Below are 17,273 nucleotides of genomic sequence, written 5' to 3' on the forward strand. Positions count from 1 at the left end.
TCACAATGTAGTGCTCTGACACCACGTGCTGTACTTTGAAAAAGAGCTGTTCGCGGCTCTGAAGTAAAGATGATATGGTGATTAGATTATTATTATTATTATTATTATTATTATTATTATTATTATTATTATTATTATTATTATTATTATTATTATTATTATTACTGAGCTCCCTCATGGTTCCACGGTTAGCGTACGCGACTTCGATGTGGAAATCTGGGTTCGATTTCCGGTGGAATTTCATGTGCTTAGGAGTCCACGTTAACTGTAGGTCTACATCTTATATAGCCTTGCTGCTGAAAGACACCTAAACTATACAACAACATTATTCTTAGTATTATTATTTTAGTCTGTTAATATTGATCCTAGATATTTGACAACATCCACTTTGTTGAAAATATTATTTGATATTTTAACTATCCGTAACTTGCAGTATTACAGTCACGGCGAATTTCCATGTATATTATTATTTGTATCGATGCTAATATAGGTGTTTAATTAGATTTAAAGTTGAAACTCCGTCGTGGCCAAATGGTTAGAAGGGCAGCCTGGATTAAATCCCACAAATTAAATGTCTGTGAAACGATCTAGAGTGTAAGTCCGTTTGTAGCACGTGGTGACCATACAGTTTAACGTTGGATCGAATCGAATGAGCAGTCTCCAGAAGCAAATCCATCCTTCCTGAAACATCAGCAAGAAACGCTATTCATCTAGTTATAAGGATGATCTGATGCTATATATGAGCTTATGTCTTTGGATAGACTAAAAGCAATGTTGCTCAAGGCATCGGAGAAGATTTTCTGTATCAAGGGAAAAGCTATAGTTCAATCTGAGAAACCTTGAATTTACTTACACACGAACTATCCAGAGCTGAGACACAGATTAATAGAAGTGAATAAAATGTTAGCAGAAAAAGGATTAATATGAGACTTTAGAAAGCCATACGATATAATAATTCTCGAACAAAATATCTCTTCCAGCTATCTGAATCAGAATTCATGCTCTTTATGTCAAGACACTTTTACGAGGGTTGTACTAAAAGTAAGGTTCCCATATTTTTACCAATAGAAAACATTGTTTATTGTTATTAATTTATACATCGTTCGAAAGCTTACACTGTTGTCTATTTTTCAACATAGTCTCCATTTTTTCAACACACTTTTGAAGACGGTGCTCCAGCTTTTGTATTCCTAAGTCAAAGAAGTCCCCCGCCAATCCGTTGAGGAAGCGTGTGACCTCTGCTCGGACTTCATCGTCGCTCTTGAAGCGTTTGCCACCTAAGTGTTCCTTTAGCTTGGGGAAGAGGGAAGGACAAGTTCACGGATAGTGACCCTTCGATCTTTGAGCAGCTCACTGTTGATGTGGACAATCGCATCCGACACCGGCGGTCTTCCATTTCGTTCTTCATCGTGAACTTCGGTGCGACGCTCAGCAAAAGCCCTGCACGATTTGCGGACGTGCTGCACGGACATGCACTCTCCACCATAATCTCAGTCAGTTGCCGATGAATCTCCACGGGCGGTAACTTCCTTGCGTGGAGAAACCGGATTACTGCTCGAACCTCGCACTTGGCGGGAGCGGCGATCAACACTTCCATTTCTGACGGCTGCAAAGCGAACACTAAGCGACCTAGAAAAAATAGAGACTATATTGAAAAATAGACAACAGTGTAAGCTTTTGAACGATGTATAAATTAATAACAATATTTTTTTTCTATTGGTAAAAAATATGGGAACCTTACTTTTGGTACAACCCTTGTATCTCCTCTGTTGTTAGTTTATTAAAGGATACTGTTATCTCCTGGAGGCTATGTTTCATTGATCCAATGTTTTTTTGATACATATTTCTTAATGTTTCCAGTAGGTCATGAAAATTTAATTTACTTATTTTCGTAACATTTTATCAGTAACAGTACCAAGAATAAAAAAAATAATCATAAACTAAGTGAACCAATCTACTGTCAATATGTTAGTAGTTTTTTTTATTGAGGATTCTATTTAACTAGAGTGGAGTAGTAAGAAGGTTATTTTAAATAAAGCGAGCGAAGTAGCTCAAGTGCTAGAACGTTGGCTTCGCATTCGGGAGGTCGTGGGTTCGATTCCCGCTACCGACCATCCTGACTGGGGTCTTCCACGATTTTCCTCAGTCTTACCAGGCGAATGCTGGGATGGCACCTACTAAACAGGCCCTGGCCGATACCTTCCTAAATTCTTTCCTTTGTTATTGTTGTTAGATATCCAGTATAAAATGGCCTCTGAGCTGTATCTGGTGATTGTTAAATAAATAAAGACGAACTCTGACAAATTAAGAAATTTAATCTGGTAATATTGAGCGACAAAAATGAAATTTTAAAACTGCGGTTAACTGAGAATTAAATGTCCATTTTGATACCTGGTTGGAAAATCACCTCAGCAAAATAAAACAGGAATGAATTTATGATCACGCCTCTAACGTCACAAATTCAGTACTCGTCTAGCAAACAGGCTGGATTGCGTTGTTCAACAGGGTCTACGTATGAAAGTGTAAGATGGAGAACACACAATTGCGATTTTTTTTCCTTACAAAATTCAAATTGAAAACCCGCACGAGAGGCTGAACAAAGAAAAGCATTAACGGTGCAGCAAATAAACGCACCATTCGCAGTTGATTTGTCAAATTTCATTCCCGTGATACAGCTGTACAAAATGATCTCATTGGAATAGATCAGCATTGTGTTCGGATGAGCTTCTCGGGTACACTGTGGAAGCAAACCAACGGAAAACTGGTTAAGCCATTGCAGTCGAGTTAGGTATATACCATATCACTGTAGTTCGACGGCTTCATGCCATTGCAGACTAGTGAGGCATACAACAACCAGGGTCATTCGGTGGCTCTATGCCATTGTAGACGAGTTAGGCATACACCATAACACTGTCGTTCGGCCGCTCCGTGTAATCGATAAGATAAAATGTTTGAACTCATGGATAGCACACGAGGCATACAACAACCCACTGTCATTCGGTGGCTCCATGCCATTGCAGACGAATGAGACATACACCATACCACTATCGTTCGGTGGCTCCATGCCATTCCAGACGAGTTAGGTATACACCATATCACTGTCGTTCGACGGCTCCATACTATTGCAGACTGGTGAGGCATACAACAACCCACTGTCATTCGATGGCTCCATGCCATTGCAGACGAATAAGACATACACCATACCCCTATCGTTTGGTGGCTCCATGCCATTGCAGACGAGTTAGGTATACACCATATCAATTTCGTTCGACGGCTCCATTCCATTGCAGACTAGTGAGGCACACAACAACCCAGTGTCATTCGATGGCTCTATGTTATTGTACACGAGTTAGACATACATCATAGCACTGTCGTTCGGCGGCTCCGTGTAATCGATAAGATAAAAAGGTTGAACTCATGAATGGTACACGAGTTCATACCGACCAACAAGATATGCAATCTGGAGATGCAGATTTCTCTGAGTATGTGGAATAACCTGGAAGATTTCCTACATCGGATAGTCACTTCGCATGAAATACGGTTTTCGTACGATAATCAAAAATGGTCAAACAGATCATCAACGTCCAGAGCACTGTCTCAAACCTCCCCTCTATTCTCAGATAATGTTGCTTCCGTTATGGTGGGTGTGATTCACCATACCCAGGTAAAACTATCACATCGCGGATTGTTATAGTCTTGGACTTCACGAAGTGCATCCCAAACTTGTTCGAAAGCATCCAATATTGGTTAACAGACATAGTGCCTTCATGTTGCATGATCGTTCACTCCCGGGATACGGACAAAATCTCGCGGCCGAAATCTCGCCGGCCAAACCACGCGTGGCCAAAACCTCGTGGGCCAAAATCTTGCAGGGCCAAAACCTCCGTGCCCAAAGCCTCGCGGGCCAAACTCTCGCCGGGCCAAAACCTCGCCGTCCAAAATCTTGCCTGGTTAAAACCTCGCTGTCCAAATCTTCGCGGAACAAAATCTCGCTTGGCCAAAACCTTTTATACTGACGACATTTCTTCCAAAGGAAGATTACTACTCGCGTAGTTTAGTCCAGGCGAGATTCTGTGTCCTGAAATCAGAACCCTAAGGTTTTGGCCAGGCAAGGTTTTGGTCCGCGAGGTTGTCGCCGCGAGGTTCTGGCCACGAGATTTTGTACCCAAACCTTTACTCCCACATGTCACTCAAAGGACGCTGGAGGTTCTCCATGAATTACAGTATAGAATCCTTTTTCATCAACCGTATTCTGTTGACATTTCTCCCTCCGACTACCACATCTTCCAGTACCTCGATCATTTCTTGGGAGGAAAGACCTTCCGTGATGATTGGGTAGCGCAACATGAGGTTGAGAATTTCTTCGCTCGGCGTGGAATCAGCGATGCAAATACTCTAGTATTGCAAAGGGAATGCAAGTGCTCGCCTTAGCGTTCCAAAGACCAACCAAACCAAAACTCTCCCCCAAATATTTGCTTAATTTTGCGTCCTCCCAATGCGGCGCCCTGGGCACAAGCCCCATTTGCTCCCTAGTTACGTCACTCCGTTGAATCCAATCGTTGGCTAAGCGAGGGTTAAAATTCGAGATTACAGACAAAAGACTTTTTATTAACAAACATTATAGGTAGTTTTTGGAATTTCGAGTGGAAGATGGAAGTTCGCATGTTTTCTGAATGTGGGTTTCTGTAACGTACAGTAGAGTACGGTTAGGGGTTTGTATTATTAGATGGTAGCACTGAATGTACTAAGGCGAGATATATATTGCTGCTGCTGGATGATATTTTATTACATCTCTCTGAAGAAAGCTAGTTTATTGTTAGGTCATCCAGTGCCTAAATTTAACTTCATTTCTTTTTTTTCCCTTCCTTATGTCTTCTTCGCTTCGCGAAACTAAACTTGCATCCAAATGAAATAAGAAAGAAGAAGAAGAAAGAGTCGATGTCCTTGAAGATGTTTTACCCATTCAACTTGAACATTCAACTCAGTCCGTAGCAAGTTTTATGGCAATGCAAAAATTTTCTTCACTCCAAGATTCCATTATACTTGTTGCTCTGTATGTTGTTATGCAGAAACATTTAAATTCCGTTTTGTTACCTTTTCATTGTATGTAAAACACTTAGCAGATATTCTTCAGTGTCAAAGATCGAAGAAGAAGAAGAAGAAATACAGAAAAAAACTATTGATAACCTATGCGCATGATTAGGCGCTTTCTCTACACGTTAAAGAATAGGATATATTGCTTATGAACAGTAAAATGACAATAGCATTTTCTATAGATACTCAGATATGGATAGATAATACAGACAGTACAGCTGCTTACTAACGTGGACGCCCAACCCTACACTTTCTGTGACCATCACACCAGTCATGAGTGTTCCCAATAAGTTATCGGAGCACTATTTAATCCTTTCTTTACTACCTCTTTAGTTTCTCTGGCTCAGAGTCCAAGGTCGGCTTTCCGCCTAGACAAACAAGACAAGCTGGCTATGGCCGCTGAACTCAGAGGCTCTGCAAATAATAATAATAACTAGCTGAACCTGCGCTCTCTATACAGCGCATCAATCTAATGTGAGTATGAATTTCCTTGTCATTTCTCACAACATCTGTACATGTCCCTTTACAAATATAAGTGAAAGACGTCTTGATAAAACTTGGCAAAGGGTAGCATAAAGGAGAGGTTTTTTCGATTATTTTTTCAACATTTCGCACCGTTTGCAATATTTAAGCCTACTTCCAGTTGGGGTTTCTAATTCATGTATAATCAGTGTTTTCTTTCTCTTGCATGCAGATGTAATAAGCAAATACATTACACACTCAATCAATTACAATGTCAATTGGGCAAAACTCTCCAAACAATAAAGATTCATCTTAGACTGGAGAAATGGCTATCCTTCGTTTTTCATCACCATTTGGCCATGAAACAAACGCCTGAGAGATATACAACCTCTGTACACAAATATGTGAAGTTGAAACGTATAACTCGTAGGATATGATGCTTTACTTTTTATTTCAATACTTCCAGTGTACCCCTAAAAATGTTATAAAGAAATAACTACCACGTTTTTTAAATATTCAATCAGAACTGAACCGCACAATCTACACAAAATTTGTAATCGATCAGTGAAAAACGGCGTCTTCTTAGAGTTTTATGGTTCTCGAGAACTCATTGTCAAAAGGATTGGCCATAAACATATAAACGTCCACAAACATATAAACTTTTATAGCATTTTAATATATAGATAATAATAATAATAATAATAATAATAATAATAATAATAATAATAATAATAATAATAATAATAATAATAATAATAATAATAATAAAATCAACATTTGAAACAATTCTTTCCTCTAAATTATTATTGTAACTTGTTATTTCTTATTTTGTTTGGTACATTATTCCAAAATAACAAACCTAAATTTTATGTCAAAACGATTTCATAGTTCACGTTCAACTCCAGTCAGAAAGCATCGCATGACGTCAACAATTAAATTGCTGACCCAAAGGTACATTTATATACTAGATAATAAATGTACTGTGAAACAGTGTTTCTAAAGCAAAACTGTCAAAGTTATGTTGGGACGATTTTGTTAGTGGACAGCTTATTACAGGGTGGAACTCAGCGACACAACTACGCTAGTTGACGCCCAGGGCAAGAACTTGCCTCAGCAACCCCTCACCAACTAAACCAAAACGCTCCCCCAAATATTTGTTCACTTTTGCGTCCTTCCAATACCGGCGCCCGGGGCACAAGCCTCGTTTGCTCCCCCTAGTTACGTCACTGGTGGGTGTAACGGCAAATGAAGGCGGCCTCAGCCCATAAATTGCTTAGAACCATAAGTTGTCTAACTGCTTAAACCCATTTCACTAATATCACTGCTTTTTGTTTCCTGGTAATTACTGTACTATAAAATTTAAGTATATCTATGGGCCTTATTCCGTAGCGGTTTGCGTTTAGTTTGAGATATTGGCATAGCAGTTTTCTTGTTGCATTATTTGCGTTGCATTGTGATTCGCAAATTTTGTGAAGCCGACTACAGAATGAAGGCCCAATTCTCTTAAATACTCTTCTTCCAAATATACAGGGTGTTTCAAAGCAACACCGACAACGTTTGGGAGATGATTCCTCGCATCAAGATAACCCAAAAAGTATAGATCAACCTAGGTGCACAAATGCAACCTTTCGGAGTTATAGGCTGCTGAAAACATGAAAAAATGAACTTTAAAGGTCCATAGCTACAAAATTATGGGACCTACCGTAGTCGGGTCAAGACTTTGCTTAGGAACTACTATGTGCCCTATCTAAATATCTAAGTTTCAGAATCCTGCGGTACTTCCGCAACAATTTTTACAGAGTTAGTTGGTAAGTACCAGCCCCGTAGCCCAAAAATGTAGAGGGGGCTAGGTAGAAGTTAGGGGGGGCCCGAGCCAACCATATTATAGTTAATCAAATAGTAAGATCAGCAGTTTATCATATCTGCTCTTGAATGTTTAAGTATTTTGCTTCTACTTAATTATATTATCCCCCTTTACACAAATTAAGTTACACATTCTGTAATCTACATGAAAAAACGGGAATTTTATTAAATGAGTATTACTAACTACACGAATTAGAATTGAAATATAAATGTTTTAATAGTCCCACATGTAATACTAACACTAAGATCAAGAACGAGAGATGATCTACTGTGAAATAAGGAAATTCAACTTTACTTAGGCTCTTGTTTAGGGTTAACTAGCGAAGTTGCCCTTCCGTTTTTATCAAAGTTTTGAAAATTTATCTAAAAGAAATTGATAATTTGTTCGCTTGTGTGCTTGATAATATGTAAGTGAAGCGTAATTTATATGTAATATCTGTTGATAAGCGGTTATAAAGATGGGACTAATTCGCAAGTAGAGGGAACTACTTGTCTCTAGGTTCAGAACGGTTGGATTGTGGATAATTTTCGAGTAAACAGGCCTGCAAGTGTACGGGCCTTTGCCCTGGATATGAATTGACAGTACTAACATTTGTAAAACACGATGTTGATAATGAAGTTAATCTTTTGAATATTCATGGCTTAATGAATGAAAGAACAAAGACCACCAACAATTGTTCACGAATTTCTGCTTGAGATAGGAAAACTCTACAAACCTAAGTACGTACTAAGGTAAGTGCGAAGTGGACATAACCTAACCTAAGTAACCTAGTAGTGCGTTATCCCACCTTACTTCGGGTTCTCGCTTCGCTCGTTCTTCCCTCTCAACTCCACACTCCCCATTAACTACCCACAACCGTGCTCCGCGCGGCCCGCCAGTCTCTCCTTTAGATTAATAATGGAGTTCCATATGTAATTGTGGTTCCTCCCCCGTACTCAAACCCTTCAGGTAACGTAACATAATATAAAACGAGTAAAGTTTAATTAGAAACTGATGATTGTAGATTTTATTATGGTTTTTGTTGAAAAATAGCTGGACGGGTAACTTTGAAGTAATTCCCTTGTTTACAATTACAGTTGTATTTTTTTTTAATATTTATACTAAGTTCTTGTTTAAAATCTTAAATTAAACTCGTTTTATATAAATGAACCACCTGCACACTATACCAAGACGACACATACCAAAACAGCTAAAAAAAAATACTATAATGTTATTCAAAGCTACACTGAGAAAAAAGTATGCGGCATACGTAATATCGTATGTTACATTTGTAAATCCTGTAGTTTTTGGACTTAACGTACAGCAAGCGTATAACTGAAAACGCATGTTTTATAATACTTTCTGTATAAGTGTTCCATCTATACATACTTTCCGTATGAAACAATATAGGCGGTCAGGATCTCACATACAAATGGATGTATATAACATATAGCTGACGAAAGTAACATACATATATGTATGTAATATAAGGAAGACTGTTAGACATCAGACATCCTGCAACGGAATGATGTAACACCTAAGGGCAGTGCCTATGTAGCATACGGATAACGTACGCTCCGTTCTGATTTTTGTAGTAAGCAAGAGGATTCCGTATATTTGTAAAATATACCATTCTCCGGAGAACGGATTTTTCTCAATGTAAGTAAAACGCTACACCCATCTAATATCGAGTGAAAGCATCACTGCTTCTTTCATGTTGAATTACAACATTATTACGCGTACGCGACTAAGAAATAGTTCCAATTTACAACCTTTTTTATATGAAAACTAGCTACTTCCATGGGCTTTCCACCACAAGTACAATACAAAACATTTTGCTACTTAATTTCTCCTCTAAATCTTGCAAATTTTTACTAGTCCTAGCTCAACAACGCGGAATTTAATCCTTAAACGTTAAATAGGTTCACTTGCTCAGTTACTCATCTAATTAAGGTAATTTAGCTTAACTTTATTCTTCTACGAGAAAAAACATATGAAAGTCTTTGCAACCATTACTTTTTCGGTGAATGTTCCACCATAGTTCTTGTTTTATATATCACACCACAATAATTTGGACCCTACTAGAATCAATCGCCTTTAACGGAACTCGGAGCTCGTAATTCAATTCACAACTAATTGTTCCACTAAGTTCCAACTAAGCTTTGCTGTTGACGAGGATTTTGCAATGCATTTATGTACTACAACTACAAATAGAATAACAATAACCTACCGCCGTTACTGCAATCGACAAAAGATAAACGCTTTGTTTCTGCTCCTGTTTTTATGATTTGGTTTACAGCAAGCACTTCACACTTCATCTCCTACCTCCCAGATCGCTATTACAACTGTGGCATGAAGATTATGAACATATTCCTTCTTTTCGTAAAAACTTGCTTCAAAATGTATTGTGTCATTTCGTTTCGAATTTCGAGAAGACTGATAGACTTTACTTTAACTCCTTTGAAATATGTTTAGAAGTGTTCGTCAAATAGTTAAAATGGAAAAATTCTTGGAATAATCTCTCTTATATTGCATTTTATTCTTAGTGTTTACACATAGAATTAATAGAGATTTTTTGCAAGCCTTCCATGAAAATATTAAGGGGGGGGGGGTAAGAAAAATTTCGGGGTAGCCCGGATCCCCCTTGCCCCCCGTGTATACGGGCCTGGTGAGTACTTCAAATTATATGCCCATAGCCAAACTCCCTCTATAAAAATTGTTGCGTGAATATCTCAGGATTCAGAAACATGTATTTTTGGATATGACACATATTAGTTCTTAAGCGAAGTCTTGACCCGACTACGGTAGGTCCCTTAGTTTTGGAGCTATGGAGCTCTAAAGTTCATTTTTTCATGTTTCCAGCAGGCTATAATTCCAAAAGGAAGCATTTGTGCACCCTATGCTTTTTGTTTTATTTTGGTGTCAGGAATGACCTCCCAAACGTTGTCGGTGATTGAAATACCTGTATTTCTTATTTAAACGTCATAGATGTAAATGTTACACTTTAGTTTGTGTGTATTACTTCATTACTGATTTGTATTAACTGTTCACCATTTAAACACAAACTCAAATTATCCACTTTACCAATAACTACGGATATTAACATGCTAATACAAAACATTACTATTGGAGAATAGCGCACAATAAATTATACTATTACGACCAGAAGTGCCCGTTCTTCGCATGGGAAGAATAAAGTTTAAAAAATATATAATCGGAGTTTTTTTTAATATTTTCAGAAATTCCCTTTAGAAAAGGAATTGTCAAAAATGGTTAAAAACTTATTCCATTATTTTTAACGAAAAATTCAAATAAATAGTAAGAAACGGAAATTTTAATATAAAATTGTCCTTTGTCCCTCTTTAGATAGTGAAACAACGTAGGCCTATTTCCTTATTTTTATCTAAAGGTTAATATACTAAACTTCACATACTACGCCTTAAGCGAAGCCTCACATAGGCATCTTCTGAATAAAGAAACATAAATTTCAATACTATAGAACTTGTCCCATTCCCCCCCCCCCTCTCTTAGGAACAGAATTTTTGGAAAGGCTGAAATGTATTCCCTTCTCTTTAATTAAGAGTTTATGAACATAATTTCACACCTCTAACTTAAGCGAATCCTCATTTAGACATTTTCTGAATAAAGAGTAGGAAAGTTTGATACTATAGAAATTCTGAGAGATTTTTCGAAAATTATGAAATACGTATTAAGTTGTTTCTATTGAGTTGTCTATGTATACAGAAGTTTTCCAGAAAATAAACTTAAATTGGTGAGAATTATTATTATTACTTTTAAAAATTTGAGAATTCAACGTTCTATTTCAAATCCAACAACGGCAAAGATGAAGAGGGGATTCAGGAAGGCTGGTGAGAAGTATGTGGGGTTTACGAAGGGGCACTAGGTAAACAAAGGTAGGTAATCACCGCAATACATAAACCAAGAATGAGAGAAAGTAGAGGATGATGACAGAGAGGTTCCTTTTTATTGAAACACTCAATTCATATCGATATCAACTTCAGCTATCGCTTTACTTATTTCACTACGAACGTAAGTTGTTCTCTAAGACTTCCCATTTCCGATGCTTATGCATAGCACAGTTTCCAAGTATTAAAAGGGCCTTTCATTTTGTACTTCAATGGATGATAAAATTATTTCAGGACCAGATTAAAAAAAAAAAAAAAATGATACAGTAGAGAAAGATAGGTTGTGTGAGTGACCTGGACAGTAACTGTAATGGAAGGTCATAGAGGACAACGCGAGAGGAACCTGAAAGAATGAAAAATAACTCGAGAAGAAAGGGATACGAAAAAAGCGAGAGGAATGAAAAAAGTGAGGGTGAAAAACGGTGACTCATTCAGTTGGGTCGCCCTTTACGAGGTGAGAGACAAGCGCGAACCTTACCAAAGAGTGGTTGGTGTGTTGAAACGCTCAGAGATTCTTCAACGTATACATTTGGAAGTGTTAACTCTTTCTTCCCACTTCTTCGTTTGTTTAGATGGACCACTGCTTCATGTTTCTTCCCCCTTTTTTACAATATATATATATATATATATATATATATATATATATATATATATATATATATATATATATATATATATATATATATATATATATATATATATATATATATATATGTTACATCTTTAAGGTCCTCAGTGCATACATTTATCCTCCCAACATTTTTTTGTTATTGTTGATTTAATAGTTCGAGACGAGAATAAATAGCCGACTTACGTACAAATTTCTTTCACGTACAGAAGATGTGTTACTCTTTCAGATAATGAAAATTTCCCTCAAAATGGCCCTTCTATTTTGGAGTTATTGATTTTTTTTATGAAAAAAAAGTTTAGAGAACTGATTTTGAACAACGTACTGAGCTACGAGTATTTTCCAATGATAAACTTGATCAGATACAACTAGTGTTCGAGATACCAAAAATCGCCATCCATACTGAATTCTTTCAGCAGGACAAGCCCTCTTTGTCATAAGGCCAACTTTGTGGTGCAACAGTTCGAGGAGCGCAGTGGTGAATTTCAATTTCTGCAGCGGTCTCCAAACTCACATGATCTTAACCTTTGTGATGTCACTGAAGTCCTATCCGAGCTAGTCGAAAACTCTCTCGTGGATATATGGATTGCGTACGAGTCTTTAGCGTGAGATATCTGAGTTCGATTGCTTCAAGGGCTCATGTGTTTCTGTTCTCATGTTAAGCCGTAGGTCCACATCTCATATAGCCGTGCAGCTGAACGGGACGCTAAACTCGAATCCAATCAAATAAACCTTGCTCATCGACCCTTTCACAGTATTTAGAGGAATTAAGTGACTTGTGTGTGTAGATATGATGCGCCATGCCTCCAGCCAGCTACCAAGACCTCATTGCATTCACGCATACTACCTTGCGTTGCTACTGTTGTCCTAGGTAGGAAATCATAATGTTCTGACTGGTCAGTGTGTGTTGTATTTATTACATGTAGCTGGTGTGTAATAACATCGATATGCACATTTGTCAAATCAGTACCTTAACATGGGGGGGGGGAGGCGAGCGGAGCGACGGCCCCCGGCGCCAAAGTAAGGGAACGCAAGATTCGGGAGGAAAAAGGAAAATGGAGAATAAAAGTTGCTTGGAATATACGTAAGGGGGCGCTGTCGGATACTCTCGCCCCGGGTGCTGATATTCTAAGGCACGGTACTGTGTTAAATAGCTTTCAAACTTACGCTGAACAATAGTTGCTGAATAATCTTGAAAGTGAAAATGAATAGTAAAACAATAATGGTGTATTTAGTCTTTCCCACTATCCTAGTGGCTAGCGCATGTAACTTTGGTGTTTGTGGACCCGGGTTCGATTATCGCTGGGAATGCACTAAATATTTGGACACAATAAGGTGGTTCGGATTCCACCTTAAATTATAGGTCTACGTCTTGTAACAACCTTGATGGTGAAAAGGAAAGGCGGTGCAGAGCATACGTTATCCATATGATACACACATACTGCCCTTTCCCACATGCTTAGATGTTACATCGTGCCCCTACAGGATGTATGGCATCTAACAGTCTTCTGTATATCACATGCGTACGTATGTTACACACGTCAGTTATATGTTATATGCGTCCATCTGTATGTGAGGTCCTGACTGCCTATATCAAGGCACTGATCCCGGGGTGCAGCTCATGTGAGCCCCCGGCATTGTATTTATGAATATACAATATTGGCATAATTTGAATTCAATTTGTCTTAAAGTCCTCGCCTTCTGCATCTCAATGGGCCCTCTCAAAGATACTGAGAAATCGGCGCCCTTGGCCTATATACATTTTTTCTTTCATACGGAAAATACGTATAGATGAGACACTTATACTGAAAGTATTATAAAGGATACGTTTTCAGTTTACATACCAGGATGCAACCGGTACCAATAGTTAAGTTCAAAAGCTACAGGATTTACGCATGTAACCTATGCTTTTACGTACGCCACATACATTTCTTTTTTCTCTGTGTACTTTTCTGCTCGTATTGTTTGAATATCTGCATATTAACTAAAATTAGAGAGTGCGTTATCCTCGTGTGTGCACATGCATTTTACATTGCAACCGCTGCTTTTACACACCATATAACCATAGAAGAACATAATATTCGAAATTAACGATAAATTATAAATAACTTACAAAAATTTTATTAATAATAACCTTCTATAATCATTTACATAAAATAAAGTACAAATTTCAATTTGCTATATAGAATAGGCGAATCGGAAGAATAAGTAGAAAAGCATCAGAAAAAAACTACCAAAAACACTGTAGCAATAATTTTAGATACTCCATAATGAATCACTGAATTAAAATATCGGCAAATTAAAGAAAAGTTTAAGCTTATTTCTTTGAAATTTTGATGAATATCTGAAATGTATTTTTCTCTATACATTCTGCAGATTTAGTGAATCCTGTAGCAATCAAGCATTCCTTTCTTTTGGCCAGAACGTTGTGTGAAGTCTCATAGGGTTGGACATCTCCGGAATATGTGGCTCGCTCTTGAAATTGGTCTTTTACAGGGGTGTACAAGGTGCACGTATATTCAAAATGATCTTCTTTTCGAACTTTGGTTACTTCCTTTAGCATACAACGAAATCTTCCACTGGTATTCTTGACGGTCTTAAGCTCAAAGACGCCCCATTGTTGTATAGAAATCAGTTGAGTTATAGATGGGAGTTTGTAGGGGAAACTGTATGTACACCTAAATTCCTGGTCCTTCATATAAGCATTCCCATCAAGGACATTACTTGTGTGGTGTTGTTGAAAATGTGATAACATGGCCGCTGCAGTCAGTTTCTGGTTGCAGCCAGTTGCTCCACATTTGTATTTTGGTGCAGGTACTATTTTAAAATTACAGTTCTCTTCATGTTGTACTTTGTTTTCTTGGTAATCCACGAAGTCACATCCTAGAATCCAATACCTGCAAGGTAAATGTATCTTTTTGACCATATTTTCTGCAAAATAGTTCCTGGTTTCAGACATTGGGCTTCTACACAACGGACAATGAACAACCTTCTTCCTGCACTCCATGCAAAGATGATGACCTCTTTTACATTGTGGAATTGGCGGAAAAGGAATGTCGTCACACACAGGACATTTCAACATTTCCCATAAATCTTGTTGATTAATATGCTCTTCATTATCTAATTTTGGACGCTTTGAGCTGTTGCTGGTTTCTTCGTCGTTTTCGCTTCGACTTCTTTTCTCCCCAACGTTTGGTAATACGGAAGCACTTGCAGCACAAAGGTTAGACGAGTTATTAGAATTAGGCAAGCTAGACGAGGTCTTAGACAAAGATGTAACTGGAAGGTTCTTGAAAAGAGGCTTCAATATATTCTGTTGCATTGTCTTCACGTTTACAAAACTTTTAGGTTTTACGGTTGCTTTTACAGTATGTGTTGTCTTGCTTTTATTGGCAGAGGATTTACCTTTGGTTCTAGAATTTGAAGTTGTGCCTTCCTTACTTTTTCCTTTCTTCGCCATTTTGAAGTGCACATTTAAAATGTCAATAAGTTAAATGAATTTTGAGCTCTGGATACGTTTAAAAAATTGGAACAATTGTTGACAAACATTGTTTAAGCACGCCAATTGTTGACACGCATTGTTTAAGCACGCCAATATAAAATGATTACTAGACACTACTTTTCATTGCAGAAGTCTTTCAAAAATTCAGATTGTTGTGCCCACGAAAAGATTGGACAATAATGAAATTGTAAGATATAAATGTTGATATACACATACTGTATCAAGAGGACACGGTGATTCAGTGGTAAAGCACCTACCTCTGGTAAGTGGTGTCTGTTGGCAATTTTTTGGTAGTTCACAGAAGTTAGAAACTTTTAATTCTAGAACTCTTTCAGCATTCTACATGAGAAAAACTATAAAAGTCAATGAAAGTAACCACACACACACACACACACACACACACATATATATATATATATATATACAGTGGCGTATTTAGGGGGCTTCAGGGCTTAAGCCCTCCCGAAACAAAATCATAAATAAGCCCCTGTTTATATAAGTACCCATTCATAAACAAATGCTCCATTTCATTCGTATACGAAATCACTTCTAATGTTCTAGGCAATCAACTTGTCAATAACTTTTCTTAACTTTAGTTTTTCAATTTTTTCTCTGTTGATACTATAGCTAATGCACTGAGACTATTTTGAGCTACGGTGCTCCTTTAAATGCTTTTATACTCATTAATATGGTAGAAACAAGTTTCAGTTTCTGAAGTCAACATCGGATTTTACTATGATTTTTTTGGAGGGGGGGGGGTTAGACTCCAAACGTCAGCTATCTTGTATATTTGAATTCCTAGGTATGCTGTTTTGTGAACTGTTAACTAACAGTATACACGCAACATGCAATCAATGTATTAAAATATTAAGATAGTTGAAGAGGCACCTTTAATTACGAACGCTTTGTCCAAGTACTTTTTTTTATTATCTCAAGACACTTCATGACTGTTTATTTTGTATTCACATTCTCTGTTAGAGGTTAGACTATATAAGACGAGATTTACAGTTTAAATAGGAGATTATAATAATGTGTTTGATGCTCTTCCACCTGGAATTGAACTCGGGGCTTGTCTAACAAAAACATGCACTAGTCACTATACAAATAAGAAGGACAGGATACTTCATGAAGTTAACCAAACGACGGAAAACACTAGAGTTACTAGAATCTTCGGACTCCTAATGGAGACCCCACAGGACAGCATATTCAAACACTCCAAAATCTGATGCAATCAATCAAAAGTGAGCGAATGTGACTTGTTTTTATTACAAGATTATTACGAGTCTTAATAGAAATGACCATGGGAACGAATCGTGGTAGAATATTTGAGGTACTTATCAGGCGCGCACCCATGAAATTTTGTTGGATGAGTCCGAAGTTTGGGAGAAGTTCAATACTATAAGACACTGCATCTATGTATGATTGCTTCGATGTAATTCTACAGCCGAGAAACGTGTTCCAGAACAAGGGGAAGTTAATTATGCATCTCGGAACTAAACTATATGAATTACTGCATAGAGGTCTTCGTGGCTGAGTGGATAAAGTCATGGTTTGACAGCTAAAAGTTTCGTGGCTCGAAACTCGCCTCGTTTAAGATTTTTAAAATTCCTTATTCTCCAGATGATGCTCTAAAATGTTCTCCATCTTAATTCGACAACTGCTTAATGCGATTTTCACAGTTCGGAACCTTTCCTTTTTCTGTTTTACAAAATCACAATTTTCATCATAATGCGAATGCTGTCCCATCATCTTTCCTCCAATTCTAAACTCCCCCTGTCTCCATATTTTAATCTCTCTCTCTCAATGTCGTCCACTATG

General features: G+C 37.6%; 1 protein-coding gene and 1 long non-coding RNA gene across 3 annotated transcripts in view; one reads left to right on the top strand and one right to left on the bottom strand.

Annotated features, from left to right (window-relative positions):
- Positions 1-17,273, top strand: part of LOC145691712 (uncharacterized) — a 168,021-nt gene that overhangs the window by 26,083 nt on the left and 124,665 nt on the right. The gene's annotated exons all lie outside the window — the stretch shown is intronic.
- On the bottom strand, positions 14,052-15,461 carry LOC145692880 (uncharacterized). The gene has a single exon (XM_081768421.1). It carries the CDS (start codon positions 15,411-15,413, stop codon positions 14,271-14,273), a length of 1,143 nt encoding a protein of 380 aa, XP_081624547.1. The 5' UTR covers positions 15,414-15,461; the 3' UTR covers positions 14,052-14,270.

This window comes from Thermobia domestica, chromosome 8 (genome assembly GCF_964235325.1).
Source record: "Thermobia domestica chromosome 8, izTheDome1.hap1.1, whole genome shotgun sequence".
In the NCBI taxonomy this organism is placed as follows: Eukaryota; Metazoa; Arthropoda; class Insecta; order Zygentoma; family Lepismatidae; genus Thermobia; species Thermobia domestica.